This window comes from Nilaparvata lugens, chromosome 8 (assembly GCF_014356525.2).
Source record: "Nilaparvata lugens isolate BPH chromosome 8, ASM1435652v1, whole genome shotgun sequence".
NCBI classification, from domain to species: domain Eukaryota; kingdom Metazoa; phylum Arthropoda; class Insecta; order Hemiptera; family Delphacidae; genus Nilaparvata; species Nilaparvata lugens.
Genome location: NC_052511.1, coordinates 32,018,607 through 32,041,628, shown reverse-complemented (window position 1 = coordinate 32,041,628; position 23,022 = coordinate 32,018,607). Strand labels below are relative to the sequence as shown.

The following is a 23,022-nucleotide window of genomic DNA, read 5'->3' as shown; positions in this document are numbered from 1 at the left end:
TTTTATATTATTATTGGTATTATTATATATAGTATTACATTATATGGTATCATTTATAGTATTATTGGTTGATTTATTGAATAATACCTAGCAATAGGAATCATATCAGTTTTAGTTCAATTTTCATAAGGACTCTGTAAAATACATACAACTCATAAAAACTAGTACAACTCTTGTTCTAGGGTACAAGAGGTAGGTTTGATAAGGTCACACACAGTTCAAGTGCCTTTGAAAAAAATACTGGCCAACCTCTTTTAAAGTGATTCCAAAAGTTTTAAGCACTGAGCTTCTTCAAATTTAATTTCATAGAATTACTAATACCCAAATTTACACAAAAAAATTACAAGAATAAGTTTTTAGTAAATTTAATTACCTATTGATTGGCACCTGATGTTCTAAGATTGGACCAAATTAACTGAGATATGGCAGCTTTAGTGATAGGACACCACTGGGCGTTAGTTGCAGTGCATGCGGCTAAAGTCTGCCACAACAATGCAACAGTCTCCGTCTGTTTTGCATGTCATTTTTAAGCTATTTTGGATCATTTTTCAAACAATAATTAAGTAATACCCAGGGGTGTCCTATCACTAGAGCTGCCATATCTCAGTTAATATTGGTCCAATCTTAAAACATCAGGTACCAATCAATAGGTGATTAAATTTACTAAAAAAAGTTATACTTGTATTTTTTTGTAAAACCAACGGTTTCTGAATTATTCAAGAAACAAAATTTTAAATGGCCGTCATTTTGTTTTATGAGTTTAAAATATTATCATAATTTTTTGTAGCTTTGTTTAGTTGTTATAAATGATTGTGCACAGTTTCAATTTCGTATGTTTAACCATTATTTAGAAAAAAAAGTTACAAAGCAAAATGGTCGCTATGTGAGTAACTGAAGACTTCCAGTCAATTTAAATATGATATTTTAGATATGTTTCTTATCCAGGAACAATGCCCTAGACCCCTAGAGTATTGGTAGGGAGTTCGTAAACACCCTGTATAATTTATATTTTCAAGAAAAGTGTGGTGTTGGAACTTATTTCAGTTTGAAATGCTAATTTTATTTGCAATCTCTTCGTGATTTCTTTTATCACATTAATATAATATATATAATAATTATTATGCATTTTCACTTTATTATCATCACGATGCAATGAGTGTTCATGAAATGCTTACATTATTTATAAATACTGAATATTCAAGCAGCTAGCTAGTTGCGTTCAGAATTATTAAACAGAGCTCTATGAATAAACAAGTATTAGAATGTTTAAAAAGTTATAATTGACATTAATATCTATTTTCAAGTTTTTTTTGAAAATCTTTTTTTTGTCAGTAATTTCCATTCATTCTCCTAGAACATACATCAAAGAATATTACAAACCTCTTCAAAACAAGACAAAAAATATATTACATAGACTAAACCAAAGATGATTTTGTTGAGAAATGAGATTAAATCAGAATTAGTTTATTTTTAATTTTAATGACTACTGAATCAACTAACTTATTTTTACTCTTATCAACATGTTCACATTGTTAATTATATTGATTTTCTATGTTCAAAAAATGTTAAATAAAGAATTTGAAATGTTTATGATGTTCATTCTTATTATGTACTAGAAATTTCAATCAAAGCAGTTGACTTGGGCGGTTGTCTGATAATCATGACTACAGTTAGATTCACTGTAAACTTTCAGCATCAATTGAATGAGGAGCGTTAATTTATTCATCATCTATTTGACTTCCACGTACAATAATAAGACTTGGTTGCAAGTAAGTGTATAAAACCAGACTGTGATTTTAATAAAATCATAATAGAGTTTAAATGTTCTGGTACCTAGTTCATTACGGTGTATTTCTTAATAGCCTACAAACAATTTGGCAATTGTGCGGGACTAGAAATGATAAAGCCATCTTCTTTGTCTAATGATAAAGGATAACAAACCAATATTAATCAGGTGCTTACTTTATAACGAGAATCTCCCAATAGAATATTATTTTAGTCCTCGACTGAACTTGACAATAGACGAAGCAACTCAAGTTTTTATGGGCAGCAAGAATGTCATTCTGCGCTATATGTGCTATATCTCAAAAGTGTGATTATTTCAACTTTTCGTTATTTGTGTCTATTATCTGAAATAATTATCAAAACATTCCAAATAAGATCAACATACTGCCATTTAAAAGCCCAAGCCTTTCTTTTTACCTTTAAAACCTAATTGATCTAAACCTTTTAGGTAATGTTCACACTTGACCAATATTGAAATCTCGCAGATCTAAGGCACGCCCGGTAGCAAGGCATAACTCCTTGGTTTCTTTATTGCTTCTGACAGCAATTCAATAAGGATACAAATACATTCAACTTAATAACAATCAATAGCATTAATTAATTGATCCCTGTTAGAATCGACACCTAGTATAGTGTCCATAAGCGCATTGAAACCATCAGTAGACTCCATCCAATCATCCTTTCCTTGTATGAACTCTTCGAGATTCATTATGCATAATTTTGACAAGAATTCGTCTACTGTGAGGTACTTTGTTCGGCTCTCATTAAAGCGTTTTGCTGTTTCTCTCGGATTATTATCGGGGCAGTCCCCATCTTGCCGCGATAGTCTTGATAGAAGAATACTGTCTCTGTTATCAACAATGTAATTTATGACATCATCATGTATTTTAGTCTGAAAAATGAAAGACAGAAATGTTGATATACAGGTTGAAATGGTACTATTACTTTAAAAAGGCATTCAATATAAATTTTCGAAAAAATGTAGGAAAATGAAATTTTGGAGAAAGCTTCAAAGACACTGATGTAACAGAATTGTGACAGTAACTTTAAAATTTGTAGACAATTGAAATAATGTTAATTTAGATAACATGAAAACTTTTCTATTTAATGAATGAGTGAGTGAGCAATGAATCGAGTAGAATGACAGTCTGCCGATTAAGAGATAACCCAGGGCTAGAGGCTAAATGAACTAAAATCCAATTGAATTCAACCACTCCTGTAAAATAACAACACTGCATTGTCAACCGATTCGTTTATGATTCAGTTGAATGTTATTTCAAAATTGTATTTTATTCATCTAATTGATTGCATTTTCATTCAATTGAGTAAGTTATAGTGAGGTCAACGTCATAAAGTCAGTACTTGTTTAACATTGGTGTTGCTATCCTTCTCTGTCATCAGACAAAGCAGATAGTATTATCCTTTTCTAACTCCGCAACGTTGCCAGATTGTTTTTGTACAATGTAGATATACATTTATTATTTCCAAAATATTTACTATCAACTATGTAAATTTATTATTAAAACAATGAAAAATATATTTTCTTTGACGAATAAAATATAATTGATTATTAACAAGAATGTCCACTTGATATTATATCAGATATACCGGAATACAACTATTACATCTATCATTACAACGCTGTTGTCCTGTCCTATCTTTTTCACTAACTTTATAACGAGGATCTCACTATAAATTATGCATTTTATTCGATTCTTTGAATGAATTTAATTTTATATACTGTGAAGTAAAAGTGCCTTAACAAACATCTGAAGGACAGAGACATCGATAGACGCAGAATTAATATTGATTTAGTTAGCTTACCCATCTCAACTATGTTCAAATGCCTTGACAGAGCTTGGTTTATGTGAATTTTGAACCATTTAAATTAAGCTGTTAAGCAAAAATAGCAAGTCTACAAACCTCAGATCCGGGTTCTGTGTCTTGAACTAGAATTTGTTGTTCATTGCAGCTGCCATTTTGTGTAGCAGCCACTAAACCTTGCCCATCATAAGTTGATTTTCCTTGATAAGGTTCCTCAAGGTAGTTGTAACGCTTCAGAAGTTCGACCAAATTAGTTAAAATGGACGCTGACACTCTGGAAACTTCCAAGTCACAGGCATCATTTAGCGTTTCCCATAATACCTATAAATAAAGTTCACTACTTATTAGAAGAACCTTTTGATTTCATACTCTACATAGCGCTTAAAAACATAGCCATCTCTGTATTAGAGGTGGCTATGTTAAAAAGCATAATAAATTATAAGAATCAAAGAAACCGTTATGACAAAATAAAAATGTTAAATATAAATTAGTAGGCCTTTCCTAATTTATAGTTCTAATCAGTAGCAATTTAAGCTGGCCAGATAGCCGAGTTGACTAAGGCGTTGCACCCTTCAGTCTGCTAGTGCTACCTGGTCGCGGGTTCGAATCAAATCGAATAGGCATGGACGTTTGATCATCTCATAATTCACCCTCGCACTTCCCATTACCACGCAAAAGCAAAAAGCTCATGTGGGTATCATCCGCAATAAAAAAAAAATAGATACACCTCTGTCGTTCAATAGTTAATTTCTTTCACGATTTAGGGTGTGTGCACTCAGAGATTGGTCAGAGGTCAGAGTGGTCTTGGGAGGATATAGATACCCATTTATATCCTTTAATGAGACAACTGGAACTCAGAACGTTTGACCGCTCTCTATGTGCACACACCCTTTATACTCCACAAGGAAGGAAGTCACTGAGAAATCCACTGTAATTTGATACAGTAATTCTTATCAGAGTTTTGATTTTTTAAACTTTCTCACCTGGAGGCAGCCGATTTCATATAATCGGTCCAAAATATTCTTCAACATCAATTTCGACTTGGAATTTCCTGGACGATTGCATTTACTCTGTCCAGCTGTATTTGAATCCGATGGAAATAGTCCATCCACTAAATTATTATCTTCGCAAACAGTTTGCATAACTGCCTTCCAAAATCGCAGAGCACTCACTTTTACTTCCCAGTACAGATCATCAATGGCAGAATAAACTAACTGTTTGTGAACGTTGTTCATTTGGGAATCACTGAAAACAATTTAAATATTAGAATCGAATAGTTTGATTTTGTATCACATTTTTAAATTTACAATAGTCCAAGAGAATTTTAAACAGTCCAGTCAACAAAGAGTTATGGAGGGAAATTTTCGAAGGCGAAATGATTCAAGGATGCACAGAAAAATTGTATTATATTATTTTTATAAATGGCTATAGGCTAAAATTTAATTGAATTCACACTCAATCTATACAATAAGGAGAGCATTTAAAATAAGTTTTAGAAATTATGTGTGATACAGTGAGTCAGTGAAATAATATGGCAATAATAATATTAGAATAATGATTTTTTGTGGAGAGTAGACGCTTTTAGATGTGTTATTAAATAATGTATAAAATGGTTGGAGAATGCAGTACCAATTTAAATTTATAATAAATTATAAGAAACTTCAAAATTTGGTATCTTTACAAACCTTATTCCACCAATTTCATAAATTTCTGTGATCAATGATATCTGTTCTTTGCGAACCAGGGCGGTGCTTTCATTATCAAAGTGGTCAACATTTAGGAGATCCATTATTTTTTCCTGAAATGAGTCACATACAATGTTTAATGAAAATTCACCTGCAAGGTAAATCGTTGATAAGATGTTAATTATAATTAAATAAAATGGTGCAGCCTGCATACGGGGTAATAATAGTAGCTGCCACTAGTTACCGCACGAACGCCGAATTGCGAATGCCTGGATCTTGAATGTATATGACATTGACATGTACTGTAGCAGATGGAAAATAACGAAAAATTGCTTTCGTTCAAATTCTAATGAATAAGTATAATAATAATATTATTATTATACTAAAATCCACAGTTGAATGCTGTAAACCACCCCAAAGACTTCTGCTACTGCAAATATTAACCATAGGGTGAATAGCTAGAAGAAAATTCGGTGTGAGCTACAATCCAAAAATGTATCCCCTTCCGCTCCTCTTCACCTTTCATTCCTTACTTTTATGCCCTCTCCCTGCCTATAGCATGGGAAACCATAGTTGGCTAGGTATTTTCCTCCTTCCTTTATTTTCAGCACATCCCACCATGAAGCCTTTTTTGTATTTTATTAAAAAAATTATTTTTGATTGTGTTGTTTTGTATTTTAATTTATTTTGTGTATCTTGTGTTGAATTGAATAACATTTATTGATTGGATTGATTGTCAGCCCGGAGATCGAGCCCGTTACGTCCTAATTTCTAGTAAGGCATGCTTCAAGTAATTACACAAAACTGACAAACTCTGGATACATGTACAGTCTCTGTGGCCAGTGTGCTTAACTTACTTTTTATATAAATAATAACTATAATTTGAAATCATTGTTTGTATAAGTAGACGAGTAGTACAGTTGGTATGCTTTAACTTACTATATTATGATTCAACTATAATATAACTGAGTTATTTAATTCTGGTATTGTTTTGATCATTTCTATATTGAACTACTCAACTAGTGATAACGGATGTTTCACTTGGATGTAAGTTCTAACAAATAGGTTATGAGTGTTCTCAAATAGACAATCTTGGATTGTTCGTTCACTTTTCTTAATTTTTACAATATTTGAATTTTGACTACATAATCTATCCTCAACTGATTACTAGGTCTGATAATAACAATTTATACTGTTAATGCTCATACAGTATTAACATATTTTGAGTTGTTATCTTGTTGAAAATGATTTAGCATGTACTACAATACCAACAAACTTGCATAGGTATTTACAAACAAAATTACCTACGGTACCTACTTACCAACAAATTTGAGAGTATTACATTACAAGAGCACTTTCAGGTTCGCCGCAAAGTAGAACCACGCTTGATCCACGATCAAGGTCAAGCAAACCCACACGCTGGGCTGGGTTTGCCAACGCAAAGTGAACCCACGGTAGCGTGGAACATGGTACCTCGACAAAGGCAGAGTATAGCCGAAAAAACCCGACAAGAGCCGACAGAGTATAGTTTGTAGGAATATAATAGTTTATACATATTGTGAGACAATATTAGTTGACACCTAGGTGCATATGTGAATAGTTTATAATAAATTAATCTGATATAAATGCTGATAGAATCATACCATAAATAAGTATATGCATTTTTGAAGAGATTGTATTAAAATTCAATAGTGTCTTACTGTTAACGAATACCGGAAGAGAATTGGGAGTTTAATGATCCTTATTTAATGCAACTTTCATGTCGATGTAGAATTTATAGTAGATTTATACCTATATTAAGTAGAGAAAAAATCACGTTGTCTAGTTGTTATATGAATTTCTTATCTAAATGACTGACATTACATTATTTTTCTTGTTGTTACTGGAAGTGAATTGTCTCAACTTGTATTGACTGGCTCTCCAATCTCCAACCGAAGAAACTTACGAAAAAAATTGTATTGCCAAAAAATTAAGGAAATAAAGAAATGATAACATCGCCAAAATATGTTTCTCTTATATATATATTACTTCCCTTAGAATAAAGGGTTGTCCTAATGAGTGAGAAAGTTATATCAAAATAACGGGGAAAATGTCTTCTTACTATTGGTGTCTGAATCATTTTTATCGGACCCTTAGTTATTTTTTGATTAATGATTATGTTCATCAATGTCGAAACATTTCGAGCAGAAAACATGAAACTTTCGACATGCTAGAAACATGTAGTGAAGCCTACGTGTAGAATATATGTATTCTAAGTACATTGGTGTAGCCTGTCGGTGTACGTATAATTTATTAGAGATTGAATTCATAAAAGTTTCAAAGATTGAATTCATAAAAGTTTTCAAAGATTGAATTCATAAAAGTTTTTTCAAAGATTCATCAAATAAATCGTCATTAACACGTTGAGTTCTATGAAAGTCTCCTGATACTTGTACGGACTTCCAGCCTGTGCTATGCTAAGCTAAATACATGTGGATGTCCCACGGTGCTAAATGGTTTTTATCATGGCTTACTTTAGATAAGGCTTACTTTATCTATAGTAGGCTGTGTTTTTATGCTGTAAAATCTGACAAAGCATTTATTGTAACGGTTCCACTTGTTACTCGTTCCACTACTACGTAGACATCATGTCGTCATTTTCCGTCTGCGCTGTCCGGTGACGTCACAGTCACGGTTCTACGGCACTGCTATAATCAAGTTGGCTTCCTATATTATTCGTCGTGTTATTTGTCGTTTCAATTTTAATATTTGTACTATTCGATTTTTTGGAATTTATTTTGTCTTTAGGCATCTTACTTTCTAGATATTTGCTACTTTTTCACCAAACGTTTGTACACGTTTTACGTACGTTTCAAACACATCCGGCATGTCCCTTTTTCAGCCGAGCATTAGCGGTTTCCTTGTCTTTTGATCAAGTATAGTCGGAGAGTGCACTTCGATCCCGGTCTAAACTTTTCATCCATATTCATCTGATCTACGGAACGTTTTTAAAAGGTGAATTATTCCTTCAAATTAACTCGTTTATTCTATTGTTCTATTGATGTCTATCTTGACATTCAATTCACTGAGGCCACCGATGCCTATTAATTGTTCTATTGATGTCTGTCTATCTTGACATTCAATTCACTGAGGCCACCGACGCCTATTAATTGTTCTATTGATGTCTATCTTGACATTCAATTCACTGAGGCCACCGACGCCTATTAATTGTTCTATTGATGTCTATCTTGACATTCAATTCACTGAAGGCCCATGTCGCCTGTATTTAACTTGGACAATCTTTACATTGTATTTAATAGCTACCCTTAGTTCTAAAGTGTCATTTTAAGGCCACTGACGCCTATTAATTGTTCTATTGATGTCTATCTTGACATTCAATTCACTGAGGCCACCGACGCCTATTAATTGTTCTATTGATGTCTATCTTGACATTCAATTCACTGAAGGCCCATGCCGCCTATATTAACGTATTCTATATTAGTAATTATTTCACTGTATTGATAGCTACGCTTGGCTTGCAAGCACATTCACATATTTGAGTTGTTCAATTGATGTCTAACTTGACATTCAATTCACTGAAGGCCTATGCCGCCTATATTAATGTATTCTATTTGTTGAGCACTATCTACAGCTCATTGTCATTTATTACTATTCCTTTTGTAAATCATTAAGATTGAATTTTGCAGCAGTAACTTTTTCATTATAGCACTCAATTTATATTCGCAATTCAGGTATCATTATTAATACCTTTTCGATTATTGTCAGGCTTCAATGGTCATTAATGTCATTGACCTAATTTCATTTAAATTTTGTATTTCTCTAACGTTTTTTATTACATGTTGTAATTGTCCCAAGATTTTACGATTCAATCTACTTACACTTGTTTTTGTATGTGGCCATCTGCCTATTATTTTATTATTATTAAATCTCATCTTGTTGACTCATTTTGTCTTTTATTGGCGTACTTACCACACTTCAAGCTATCAGTATTTTTATGCACAGAATTCAAGGATTTATTTGTAGGTATTAATAACAACTATCATTCACAGTCCACTGCCCTGACTTTGGATTCTGTCATATGCATTAATTTATCTTCAAATAACCTATTTATAAAATTAGTTACTTAGGCTTCTATGACTTTATTCTTTAATCATGCAAAACAGTACAAGACCAGCTGTGAGCATGCGCAGTAACCATCTTTGAACAAGACTGATCTCACTGATCCATGATTAGTTTTCGTCTAGACATGGAGAACGCTACATCAACAAAGCTGCTCGATTTAGAGTCCGAATTTGATGAAGAAAATGTAGCTCTACTAATGTTGCTAACAACAAAAATGAAAAACCTATGAGTGAATATTTAAGTAAGAGGAGCACACATGGTGTATTCAAGCTCACTCTGGAAATTTCAGATAACGTTTTCAGGAAAAGTTTCAGGCTCAACAGGGTTCAATTTGATGGAATCCATGAACTCATAAAAGGACACATCATTGGAATAAGAGACTACAATGGATCGATTTCAAGTGAGGAGAAGCTATCTGTTTGCCTCAGGTAAGAATAAGAATAATTGCTGAAAACACAAATTGAAATTGTCAACCAATTTTATTGTTATAAAATAATGTAATATAAACAGAACCTGGTTTCGTGGCTATAACAGCCACATCTTTAGCTGTTTCTTGACAACTTCAGCTGGTGTAAACAAAGAGCTGAAGACTGGTAAAGCCACGAAACTAGGTTCTGTTTATATTATAGTATTTTATAATAATAAAATTGGCTGACAATTTCAATTTGTATTTTTATGATGGAAAAGTCCCACAACATTACACATAACACTACAGTGAAAATAATTTCTATTCTCGCTATTTCAATTTAAAATTTAGTAATATAATTACAAAATTACAATAAATTAAAAACATCTAAATTTTTCTCTGTCTCGTACTGCTCCTCATTTTTTGGTACGGTACCGTGTGTAAAATGTCTTCACGGATTGCTCTTTGGTACGTAGCTGGAAGGTGCTTTGTGGTGTTGTACATAGAAAGGAAGAATTGATAGAGCGCATCATTTCCATTCTAGTTTTATTTTCTTCTGATATTTTTCTCTCTTGCCTATTCTCTTTTTTCGCTCTTGTTTCAAAATGTTTAATGAATAGTCCAATTAGATCACGTTTCACGTGCTTCTTTTTCGACAGGTTTTCATTTTGTGAAATTATGTCTTCTTCTGGGAATTATTTTTCTTTCCTCATTTTTTCACTGGAATTACCGGATACACAGTATTTTTAACTTCATTTTCAACAGCAGTAACGCTATCATCTTTTGCTTGTCTTGGTTCCTCTACTCCTCATTTTCCTTCTTCGTCATTCCCTTCCTCACAGCCATCCTTTGCTGCCGGTTGTACATTTGAAGTGGTTTTTCATGAATGGTAGCAAAAAGTCCATTTGTTTCTGATAAGTCCATAGTTTATTCGTTAATGCTCCCTGTCCACTTTTTTTCTTTAGACTTTGCCTTCTTATTGCCTCACAATAAGATTCTTTAAGCCTAAGCCTAACTTGTTGTATATTTCAATTACAGTATAAACACCATTGACAGAAGTCTTCTACACTTTTGAAATGGTAACAAAGATAGACTGAGTTGTAATAACATATTACATTTCTAGTACGAAGTGTTTAGCAAAGCTAACTAGCTACAAATGACTACATCAACTCAAAACTATTTTTTTCTTATTCATTTCAGGTACCTTGCAACTGGGGACATGTTCAAAACTATTGCAATGAGCTATCGAATGGGAAAACGAACTGTGTCAAGTATAGTTTCTCAAGTCTGCAAAGCAATTTGGCGACATTTGCAGCCTGTTCACATGCCAAAGCCAACAGTGGAAATGTGGGAGGAAATTGCGTTAGATTTTTAAAAAGATGGCAAGTGTATAACTGTGTTGGATCAATTGATGGCAAGCATGTCTGCTTTCGAAAACCATTTCATAGTGGTTCTTCATTTTATAACAACAAGGAATATTGTTCTATCATTTTAATGGCAACAGTGGATGCTCACTATCTTTTCACAACCGTGGACATTGGTTCAATGGGCAGATTCAGTGATGGAAATGTTTTTGCTAATTCGAATCTAGGTGATCTCTTGAACAGTGGATCTCTTGTGTTGCCTAGCCCTAAACCGTTACCAGGCCAAGAAGAACCAACACCATATATATTTATTGGGGATGAAGCGTTCCCCCTAACTTCTTATTTAATGTAACCGTATCTAAAAGCCAAAGTGACAGGGAACACCGAGAACAAGATTTATAATTATAGAATATCCAGAGGTTGTCAAATGGTTGAATAAGCCTTCGGAATTTTAGCATCAAGATTCAGGGTTTTCAAACGGGCGTTTGAATGCAAGTTGGATGATGTAGTGAAGGCGACAACTGTATCACACAATTATCTCAGAACAAAGGTACTGGCAGGTACGTCACCAGCAGATGAGGATGATGAACTATTGTGTAAACAACCTGAAGAAAACAACTTTGTATATTTGTCGGAAAATCGTGCTAGAAGTTCAAAAGAAGCATTCTGAATCAGAGAGAATTTTAAGAACTGTTTCAACAGTCCCCAATGTTATGTTGAATTGCAAAAAAAAATCTATTGAAAGGGGGAAATATTGAAAAACCTTACTTATGCATAAAATATTTTTTGCATTCTAGTATCCAAACTTTTTAATTCTAGTATTTATTATTTTAATATTTAGTATTTGGTACTTGATATACTACACCAAGTAGTGAATAATGTAGTAGTAGTTTTGGTATTTTCTAGTATGGTATTTCCTTTTTCAAGTTTTGAGTGTTGCTAATTTAAGATGTTTATTTGCCAGTTGGTAAAATAGCCTATAATTATTATCTTTATTACAATATAATGAGTTTAAATATTTATATTACTGGATGAGTATTTTTTAGAAATAACCTATTATAATCATTGTTAGAAGTATTACAATATAATGTTTTTAAATATAATACTAAATCTGTTTTTTGGCGAAGTAGTGTATTATTATTATCGTTATTACAAGTAGCCTATCTAGCATGCAATGTAAGGTAAAGGAATCTTACCTTCAGATTCAAGTTCCGCTGCTATTTTCGCCCATATCTCGTATTTCTACTTCGGTCTCATGTAATCAAGGTGGCTTGTATCAAACAATACAGGATATTCTTGTACGAGATATATCACATTTTCCGGATCCATCTCTGAACAAGACTGATGAATGATGAACAAAGCAGCTGATTGCCTTCAGAACGGCTGGAATATGACTGACTACTGACTAGACAAAGGGAGCAGAGTACTTGACGGCACATGCGCTAGTTGTAGGCTTGCGCAGTACAACGAACGAGTGACCCACGTTCCACGAAAACTGTGAACAAATCACAAACCGATCCACGCGTGGAAATCAATTTCGTGGAAAATTCTCGGCTGGATGCAGTTTGCGGCGCGCCATTGCTAGCAGACAAAGCTTTTACAAAACTTTCCACGGCGTGGGTTGCTTTTCGTGGATTAGCGTGGGTCTACTTTGCGACGGGCCTTATTCCAAATTCATTACAGTTATTATAGTCCGGGCGCAAATGTCATTCCGTGGTCAATTTTGAGTAACAGCCGTGGGAGATGTCTCAATTTCTTCGTTAGGTCAAGCATAATAAGGATAGTGATGATGATTAGTCGAAATCACAGGCAAACAGCTCGGAAACAATATGGCCGCCAAAATTTCAGGATTTTGCTATATCGCTTGTATTTCAATAACCGTTTAAGATATTCAACCGTTTCTTAGACGAAAATATTTCTAAAATCTTCCTCTACAATTTATGTTTCATAAAATTTTCCTCTAAAACGCATATTTTTCTAGTTATAACCTTCAAAAACCCCATAAAACGTTTTTTTCTCATTTTTTCATTCCATTATAACATTTTTTGTGCAAGAGATAGATACAGAGAAGTTTTAAATCTATGAAATTTAGAGCGTTTCTTCAACTTTGAAACGATATATCTTAATGCGCTGTACGTCAAAAAATGAGTTCTCCAGCGCCCTCCAAAGAAAACCCTGTATGATTTATGGTGCGTTTTTCCATACGCATGAGGTAACAAGCTGGAACTATAAAATCGATTTTTTCATGACTACTTCAAGATAGAGACTTGCAAATGGTCTCAATCTCTTCGTTACATATGTCGATTTTCGAGAAATCGTCTGTAATTTTAATAATGTCGAGGATATCGGATCAATTCAGCCTCCTGGAAGCTCCAAAATAATCATACTACAATTTCCGAAACATTTATCCATTGTATGGTTAGTAAGAAATTGTAGTATGGTTATTTTGGCTGAATTGATCCGATATCCTCGACATTATTAGAATTACAGACGATTTCTCGAAAATCGACATATTTTAGCCGCCATCATGTTTTTTTATGATGACAAATATTTTTGAGATTGCTATCTATATCAAGAGATTGATATCATTCCCAAGACTGTAACTTCAAGGAGTCATGAGTTACACGGTTTTCTAATTGTTGGGATTGGGATTTGGTGTTTTCCGCTGCAAACAGTACTTTTCTCTCTTTTTCCGATGACGCTCCAGTGTTGGAATATGGACTTAGAGCCTCCAACTAGATGTCATTTTAAAGCTTTGGAAATATTCTAAAACACTGTACTAATAACATTAGTATATGCCTACTGCGAATACATTTACAGGGTAGAAAGTGAAATATTGTCCCCGAAAAATGTATGATTCAAGTTTTTGAAGTTGAATAAATCATGAAAAGAGCAGTCGAAATAAGACGTTTCTTTCGAACATCATAGTTCGGTTAATTCTAAACGCTTTGGTGATAAAACCAATCCGATATCTCTCACAATAACTGAATAGCAAGCGATATAAAAATGTCTGTCAATAATGACCGCCATCTTGAAAATTTTAATGATGTCGAATATTTTCGTTGTTTCCATCATAAATATTCTTATTCGGCTTGCTGTAACGAAGAGATTGAGACCATTTGCAAGTCTCTCTCTTGAAGTAGTCATGAAAAAATCGATTTTATAGTTCCAGCTTGTTACCTCATGCGTATGGAAAAACGCACCATAAATCATACAGGGTTTTCTTTGGAGGGCGCTGGAGAACTCATTTTTTGACGTACAGCGCATTAAGATATATCGTTTCAAAGTTGAAGAAACGCTCTAAATTTCATAGATTTAAAACTTCTCTGTATCTATCTCTTGCACAAAAAATGTTATAATGGAATGAAAAAATGAGAAAAAAACGTTTTATGGGGTTTTTGAAGGTTATAACTAGAAAAATATGCGTTTTAGAGGAAAATTTTATGAAACATAAATTGTAGAGGAAGATTTTAGAAATATTTTCGTCTAAGAAACGGTTGAATATCTTAAACGGTTATTGAAATACAAGCGATATAGCAAAATCCTGAAATTTTGGCGGCCATATTGTTTCCGAGCTGTTTGCCTGTGATTTCGACTAATCATTATCACTATCCTTATTATGCTTGACCTAACGAAGAAATTGAGACATCTCCCACGGCTGTTACCCAAAAATGACCACGGAGTGCCTTTTTCATGACATTTGCGCCCAGACTATACAGTTCATGTTCTTCGATTCAGTTGACAATAATTTGATATGTATGAGAAATTATACATTTTACTTACCAATAAATTTGAACTCAATAAACAATCATTCCAAATTCGTTGTGATTGAACCATTTTCTGGAGGCACTGCAATGCTGATTTTTGAGCGTAAACTTCATCATCACTAAAGGCAATATCACAGACGATTGTAGGTACATTCAATTCCACAATAAAGTCTACAAATTTTGGAAGCCCTGAAAATTGTTTATTTATTTATTTATTTGACAGAGACAAAAACACATAATCATAAAATGATTGGAAATGGAAAATCAGGCTTATAGTCCTTACTATTCCATTCGCAGATTTTGATTGAAAATTAGTCCAAAAGAGGTCCTTATGATTCGTCAGCACTTTCAAACACAAATATTTTTGATACCAGAATAATTATACTATTAGGGCTATAAGGTAAATAAAATAAAATATAAACAAAAATGATAAGTAATATTAAGGGTACAAGTAGTATCAAAAATGAAATTGATTTGACTCAATTTCAAATTAATGAGTCAATGGTATTAATAATCAACCACTAACTAGTTGTTATCTAATACAAATTAATTGAAAAAGCAATCATGAATTAAATTTGCCTATAGTGAGATGCACTTTAAACTGTCAGCATTGGTTGCATGGGAAGCATTGATGCTATAGCCTATAATTATTATGAAACCGCCATTTCAAAGTGAATCTCAATATAGTTGAATAATACAGTTGATGAAATGAAACCCTGCATTTCATAAGAACATTTTACAGAAATTGTACAGCTCATTCAATGCTTGTGTTAGAATTAAATGCTTTTCCAACTCCAATTCGAAAAATGTTATTATAAAGTTGTCGAATTTTGAAAAAAATACAGATATACTCACTCTTCTGGCCTTGGACAGCCATACTCTTTATAACTTCAATGACACTGTCTCTGATTTCCCATTTTGGGTGGCACAAATTCTTCAGCAGAGTATCTTTTGAAGTAATGAACATTTTCTCCACAAACTCGTCATTTCTGGCTGGATCATCGGTGGGTTCTAACAGATCCAAAATGCTTGCAACAAGAGATAGGATTCTTACTTTGACCTGTTGAAATAATTAGTGATAAAAGTAATTAGTTTCCTGTATAAATACTGAAAGAAATTGACATGGATAATAATACATTATTTTTTCACTTCAACACCGACATGCAGTCATTTATTTACATGCAGTATAATAGATTAAACATCAATAATTTTATATTTCATCCCAAACTGCGATTATTAATTCATTTATTTTTTTTTAATTAACGACTAGCAATCAATTTTTCGAAACTTTTAGGTTAAAAACTTATTCACTTGGAATTTTATACATTAGAGCTGCGGAGTCCCAGCACTGAAGAAGATTAATTCTAGTAACTTTTTAGAGCTAAAGAACTAAATCTTCAGAGCTACCTTTGGAGGCTATTACTTGATTAATTGCCTAACGTAACTTCATAATAATCTTACAATTTTTTGGCAAAGTGCATTTAAAAATTACAAATGATATAAAAATTGTTCACCTATTTACAACTATTGTTCACTTTTTGGCCAATTTCATAATATTATATTTACTTCAAGTGAGATTATTGAAGCCAGTAGGCTACTTATTTAGAAAGCAATTATACATTATAATTAAGAACTAATTACTAGAATTGGAACGAATTTACTCACATACACGTCCAATTCTTGAAAATCAACCAGAGTGAGTGAGTAGAAGACAATTTCCGTTTCGGTCAAAGTACGCCAGTTGTCTGTTACTTGTGCTTTGAGTATAACCTCCAGTAAGCTACAAATATCCATGAGAAAGTTGGGATATTCTGGTAAGATACCAAACAGGTATATTACACAAGAACCTTGACAATCAACAGCCATTGATTCATTTTCTGGATCATTGCAGAGCATTTTCTGGAATGTTTCCAATATAGCGGTGAATATTCCGACAAGAATATATATTTTCTCCTGCAATAGAAAAATAATAGCATATAAATTAAATCTTCGTTAATAATATCCCAGAAAAGCTGTTGATATCAATTAAAAATAAAATAAAAGTTTTTCAAACAATTAAACATAGAGAATATTGATGAAATTAATCTCACTTCTTACAATAATTAGTTTAGAAATAAGAACATGCATGCTGATTGTAATTTATTTAGAAATATGATTAGGCAGATTGTTTTTTAAATCAATCGAATTTCCTAGAGAATGGAAAATATAGTGATCAGTACTATATTGACGATTTCTGATTATTATTGTTATTGAGTAATCAAATAGCCCTTTAGTAAAATATCACATCGGCTTTATTACTATTGGAAAATGAATGAATTATAAACAAACACATATTTGAATTTTCGAGAATTTTTAATAACTGAAGTTTTATTAGGGCCTGAGTTATAAGTTTCAATTGAATGAGGCCTCTTATTCAAAATTAGTTCAATATCATTAAGCAGTTTATGATACTGTCGTCTTTTAAGAATCAAACTTAATGTACGCTATGACACACTATATAATAATGTTTACATTGTCACCTGATCAATGTGTTTGTGCATTCTGCTGATGATCTTGCAGGTTGAACGTATTACCTCAACCTTTTCCTCTTTATGAAGCTTCGAAAAAATCTCTGGATATTCCGATATCACAGTTCGTGTACTCAAAGTAATGGACATTGAATATTTTTGCATGTATCTATTTAAAAACGGTTGTAATGGTATTAACTGAAATAAACCAATACCCAAATAGTCAATCAGTATTAATAATAATAGTAATAATAATAAAATACAAAATATTATACTATTTAGTATTAATAATAGTAAAGCACAGTAGGCTACCAAATCTTGAATTCAGAGCAGAATTCTGAAAGAAGATGAAACGTTTGCCTTAAATGAAATTTTGTCAAGTAATGAAAATAATTTGCTGTACTTACAAGAAAGTGGAATATGTTTGAATTCAACTGGGATTCCATGGAAGAGTCCTGCCATTTTCTGCTATTGCTCAGCTGCATACATTGCAACATTATCTCAAATGCAAGACCATGTCTCTCATTCAAAAAGACTAGGCGGTGAAGATAGCTGATCGTTAACAGGATCTCATCCACTTTTTCCAAAGATAAGTTTGACAGATCAGAAAATCTAAAGCGTATTATTAGAGAAACGAAACTGCTGATCTGAAAACAAGACAAAATATTATTGCGAATTGACAAGTAATCTGATTTATTTCACTGTTTGATTGAATAACATCGCAACTACTGAATGAACACAGTTTATCAATACCACAGATATGACATTAGAAGATAAGTAATCATTTTCCATTATTATTCTGAATAAACGAATAAAAAGCTGAATTTTCATATATTTTTCAAATTGTATTTATTATCAGAGAATTTAACAGCATAGTGTGACTGCATACCCTGAAAGAGAAATACAAATTTTCGTACATGAATGAGATTTCGGCTTTGTAAAAATAAAGCAATAGCCACATTTGTGTGATGGCATCGAATCTTAGGTATCGTATTTAACCTCCACTATAAGGTTCAATTAATTAATTGAAAATTATAAAGGTACTCTTAATTTAAATCTACTTTCTACAAAGCTCGGTAGATTGTCTTAGCACCGTATTGCAGACAAAAATGTAATAATATTGACTATGGTTTCATAGTGTCTTGAAATTACAAGCTGAAAGATACAAGGAATCTCCCACTTACTATCAACAATTACTCACCACTTACTGGCTCAACTAACTTGCTTTGTAACAACATTATTGGGGTTTTTCATGCAAATTATCAAGGATATTATTAAAATTCTATGCTTAAGATAACAGATTTAAAAATAGGATTGGTTTTCATTGATTATTTCCTGTCAATGTTTTTTCGATTTATAAAATACAATAGTATTTATACTATTATATATATATATATATTTATTAAAGAAATATATACAGATGGAAATCTTACATTATCGTGACTTGTAGCATTACTGAATGCCATTCTCCATATCCATGCTTCAAAATTATATTCAGCAAGTAATTTGCATAAATCAAGTTCAGAAGATTCCGTATCTACTAGAGAGCTCAACAGACTTAGAGTCGATACGCTCTTTATTTTAGCTCTTCCTTGAGCTACACTGAAAGGATTTGTTCGATTTTTCGTTAAGAAATATTTTTCGGCTTCCTTGAATAACTCTGCCATTCCAGGAGTACTCGATTTGGATCTCTGTAGACCTAATGGTTCCATTATCCGATCCATTAGTTGAAAACACTTTTCACTGTCATTCCTATGCAGCACAGTTATGGCAATCACGAGTAATTGTTTTTCTTGAGCACTGAAGTATAGACTCTTATTCAAACGTTTTTCCGATATTATTAGCTTGAAGGAATCTGCAAAATAGAACATTTCAGGTTATCATTGTATAGTTACAGAAATCTTGGTTTAACACTTTTGTCTTTTTTGGAATAATGCAGCTATTTATTCTCAGTTTTGTAACGAACAATACAAGATGCAAAATTCTATAAATTTCGTGTACATTATTTGACTACCATAGTATCGATATGCACCGTAACCTACATCACACATTCACTCATTTTTTGCAGATAGGACAATTTTTTGTCTTGTTCGTAAGACAAATTCGCGTGCGTGATATCTAGAGTATGGGGCCTCATTTTTTTATGCAATTCAATTCACTTTATCGTGATCAACACCCCTAGTCTGGAACTGGTAGCTGAAAGTTAAACAATTGTTTGGGAAGTTATCTTATCCTCCTACAATAGAACTAATCATGTGAGGGATGATCTGAGACTTATTAAACAGAATTCTGAACTCTGAGACAAAAATACGCAAAAAAGTTGATAAGAAATAAGGAATGTGTAACTAATAAATTATTACTAAGTGATTGGAATGAATTAAAAAGTTATTTGGTTCAGAGGCCAAGAGAAACATGATTATTCATATGAATAAAAGCCATTCAGGAGAACAATAATAAATTATTGTAGCTAGATGTTCGAGGGCAGTCTCAAAAGTTTCCGACCAAACCACGAAGATAACAAAGAACTAGTGTATCTTTTTGGTCATATTTTATCATTATACTCTGTGCAAATCTTCTTCAGACTTGGAGGAATTTGCAACGCAGAGAAATGGAGGGAGATCAGCCAATTGCATTGATGGATTGAGTCATAGGTGAAAGCGTTGCAAATTCCCTGCCGCTGTATGCCTTATCTATTGCGCATGTCCATCCCAAGTCCTAAGTTAATTTGAACGGAGTATAACTAACAGTCACATTACAGTCATTCATTCAGTAAGTTGATGTCGGGTGTTGGTTGAGTGCTGCGACTGCTCTCGTCAAAAGTTGTTCATTCCAACTTTAATAGCCCAGTTTAAGCGCTAATAATATAAGATGTGATGCCAATCAATTACTTTACATGATATCTTGGATACATTACACCCTTAAGTTGATGTTGTGTTTTGGGTGCCACGTATGCTAGAAAGGACACCTCCTTCTGTCCTCCTAGAGTGCAATCTCTGAATGAGGGAACAAACCTAGCTTGAACAACGTAGAAACTATTCTAGCTTTTTTCAAGCCCTTTCCCACCCTCCTCTTCAAGATGACTGATTTTTTATAGTGCTGAAAGCGCCAAAAATAATATTATTGATGGCTCAACTGTGCTAGGAGTATGAAGGTCTGACGTGAGCAACTGCAGCAGCCGAACCCGACATCGACTCAAATATAAAAACCAAAATTACTGAATATTTGGAGAGTGACTATGAAAATATGACAAGATACATCACCTCTTTTTCAAGAGATGAAGAGCAGTCATATTTATGATTAGATCGGGAACTTTTTAGGCTACCCTGTTTTTATGATTAAAAAGGATGTAAACATGGATTTCAAACGTTATAAAATGATAAAGTGTAGGTACTGGAGTGAAATTTTCATACTTAGAAATGACAAATTAGTATTTCACAGGAAGAAACGCAAAGTCGATTTGCGTTTGAACACTAAATTAACATGTTTATGACATTGACATATGAAATATTGATTAAAATGTAATCAATACCTGAATCCATGAACCAATAAACTCCATCAATATGTTTGACAACATTTGTCATGAGTTCAGTATAACATAACATAAGAGAAAGGTCATTTTGCTCTGTTTTCACCAAATCATTGATCCTATCCAATAATTCGGAGTTCAAAACTTTACTAATGTCTTTTTGATTATTCGTCAACACTTTTACAACTTGAATGATAAATAGTTGTATGTTCTTCTCCATAGATTCCCATTGCAATATCACCTTCAAACACCAAGGAAGAAGGATGCCATCTTTCCAATGTGAGAATTCCTCTGAAACAAAAATCAATGCTCAACTTATTTCTTCTTAACTAAGCAGCTACAACCTTATCAACACAGCATTTTGGCATGTACCAAATAACAAGTGCTAATTGGAAATTTTAATGAATTTGATATGTAGATTTCAACATATTAAAAAGCAAACTCAAGAGACTAAAAATAGTACGAAATGTACTTGCCTGGCTAGAAAATTACCTCACAAACCGGTGGACAAGTAGAACATAAAGTCAATGACAATGTAATAAACTATAGATTATCCATACAAAAAGACACTAGAGGAGTACCACAGGAATCGATACTGGACCCTCTGCAATTTCTCATTTATATAAAAAAATGACTTTCCTAAGGAATTAGAGTCTGACAAACAATGCATTTTGTTTGCAGACGACACAACAATACTTATGCCCACAAGCAAGGAAATTTCCAAAAAAGAATTAATCGACTCTGCATTTAATGAAATCAAATGGATGTGCAATAAATTAAACCTCACCATCAATACTAAAAAACAGTGTCTTACATTCTCAATAGAAAACAACAGTAGCCTACGAACCCCTGAATGGAGAAACAATGGAGGCCGACACTACAAAATTCCTGGGAATTGTGGTGGATAAAAACCTCACATGGCAAAATTACAATAGATCAATTGTGTTAAAAGCAGTGTATGTTATCCGCAGAATTCGCAATATAACAGATGAGAAGACAGCATTTACATCCTACCATGCCCTTTCATCTCATCTCAAATATGGTATTGTCGCATTGGTAAATCTCAATAGAATACTGTGTGTACAAAAGAGAGCTATACGCACAATACTGAGAAGAAATATGCTGGATCACTCCAAGAGCCTCTTTGTACAACATAATATCCTGAAAGTGATCTCGTTGTATACTATGGTAACAATAGGTTACTAGTGGTCTCAAAGACAAACCCTATGCTGAGATGTGAAATACATGCGCACTATACACAAGCCAGGAATAATATTGACCTTCCTCAACACAACCTCACAAGGACTGCAAAATCACTAGCCTACACTGGAGCTTTTTTTCAATTTGCTGCCGCAATATATCAATACCACAGCTACTAAAACCTAAAGACATACCTCATGGCAAGACCCTACTACACAATAATGTTTTCGTCAAGTTTGTTCAGCTAATCCTTGGAAATCGACAACAATGTTATACATGGTTGATCTCGTCTTGACCTCCTCTATCGATCTATGTAGGTCTCAATGCTAGATTCCGCGGCCCATAAACTAAAGTGCCTCCGGAGTATGTTGAAGAACATATAACAGGACCGTTGGGAGGACCGAAGTAGTAAAGTAACTGCCTTCACTAATATATATAATAGAAACTAGAAATATAAAAACATCTTTCTAAGTACTGTAATGATAAATATATGTATGAATATATATACTGTACAAATTCATCCTCCTAAGTAATGTTGATTTGAATTGTTATTTTATTTAATCAAAGACGTGATAAAATCGAAAATTCAACTCAGACTAAGAAAGATGTTAAATACCAGAATGAACGTGGTCCGCCAGATGCTTTTGAAGCTGTGCCAAAATGCTATCATCAGAGAAGGAGTAAGTTTTATCTACAATCCTTGTAAGGACTCTTTTCAATTTATCTTCCATTATTTCTGTTGAATGAAAAAGTACTAATAGAGTAATAAATATTAGTACGTTTTTTCAAATAAAGTTCACACACTCCTAACCGAAACATAACCCTCAAATATTTGA

General features: G+C 33.1%; 2 protein-coding genes across 2 annotated transcripts; one reads left to right on the top strand and one right to left on the bottom strand.

Annotated features, from left to right (window-relative positions):
• On the bottom strand, positions 1-23,022 carry LOC111056904. The gene is made up of 12 exons (XM_039434538.1): positions 22,803-23,022; positions 20,990-21,277; positions 18,894-19,315; positions 17,868-18,107; positions 17,473-17,658; positions 16,619-16,906; positions 15,809-16,013; positions 14,970-15,142; positions 5,295-5,407; positions 4,593-4,854; positions 3,709-3,930; positions 1-2,677 (listed from the first exon to the last, which is right to left on the bottom strand). The coding sequence occupies exons 1-12, from the start codon at positions 22,915-22,917 to the stop codon at positions 2,360-2,362; spliced, it is 2,832 nt and encodes a 943-aa protein (XP_039290472.1). The 5' UTR covers positions 22,918-23,022; the 3' UTR covers positions 1-2,359.
• LOC120352702 lies at positions 9,382-12,043 on the top strand. The gene is made up of 2 exons (XM_039434541.1): positions 9,382-9,844; positions 11,023-12,043. Exons 1-2 carry the CDS (start codon positions 9,642-9,644, stop codon positions 11,195-11,197), a joined length of 378 nt encoding a protein of 125 aa, XP_039290475.1. The 5' UTR covers positions 9,382-9,641; the 3' UTR covers positions 11,198-12,043.

Coding starts and splice junctions, on each gene's coding strand:
- LOC120352702 (XM_039434541.1), top strand. CDS start 9,642: ATGAGTGAATATTTAAGTAAGAGGAGCACACATGGTGTATTCAAGCTC. Junction 9,845..11,022: donor AAGCTATCTGTTTGCCTCAG/GTAAGAATAAGA, acceptor TATTCATTTCAG/GTACCTTGCAACTGGGGACA.
- LOC111056904 (XM_039434538.1), bottom strand. CDS start 22,917: ATGGAAGATAAATTGAAAAGAGTCCTTACAAGGATTGTAGATAAAACT. Junction 17,659..17,867: donor CAAACATATTCCACTTTCTT/GTAAGTACAGCA, acceptor GGTTTATTTCAG/TTAATACCATTACAACCGTT. Junction 3,931..4,592: donor ATGAAATCGGCTGCCTCCAG/GTGAGAAAGTTT, acceptor CTTTATTTATAG/GTATTATGGGAAACGCTAAA.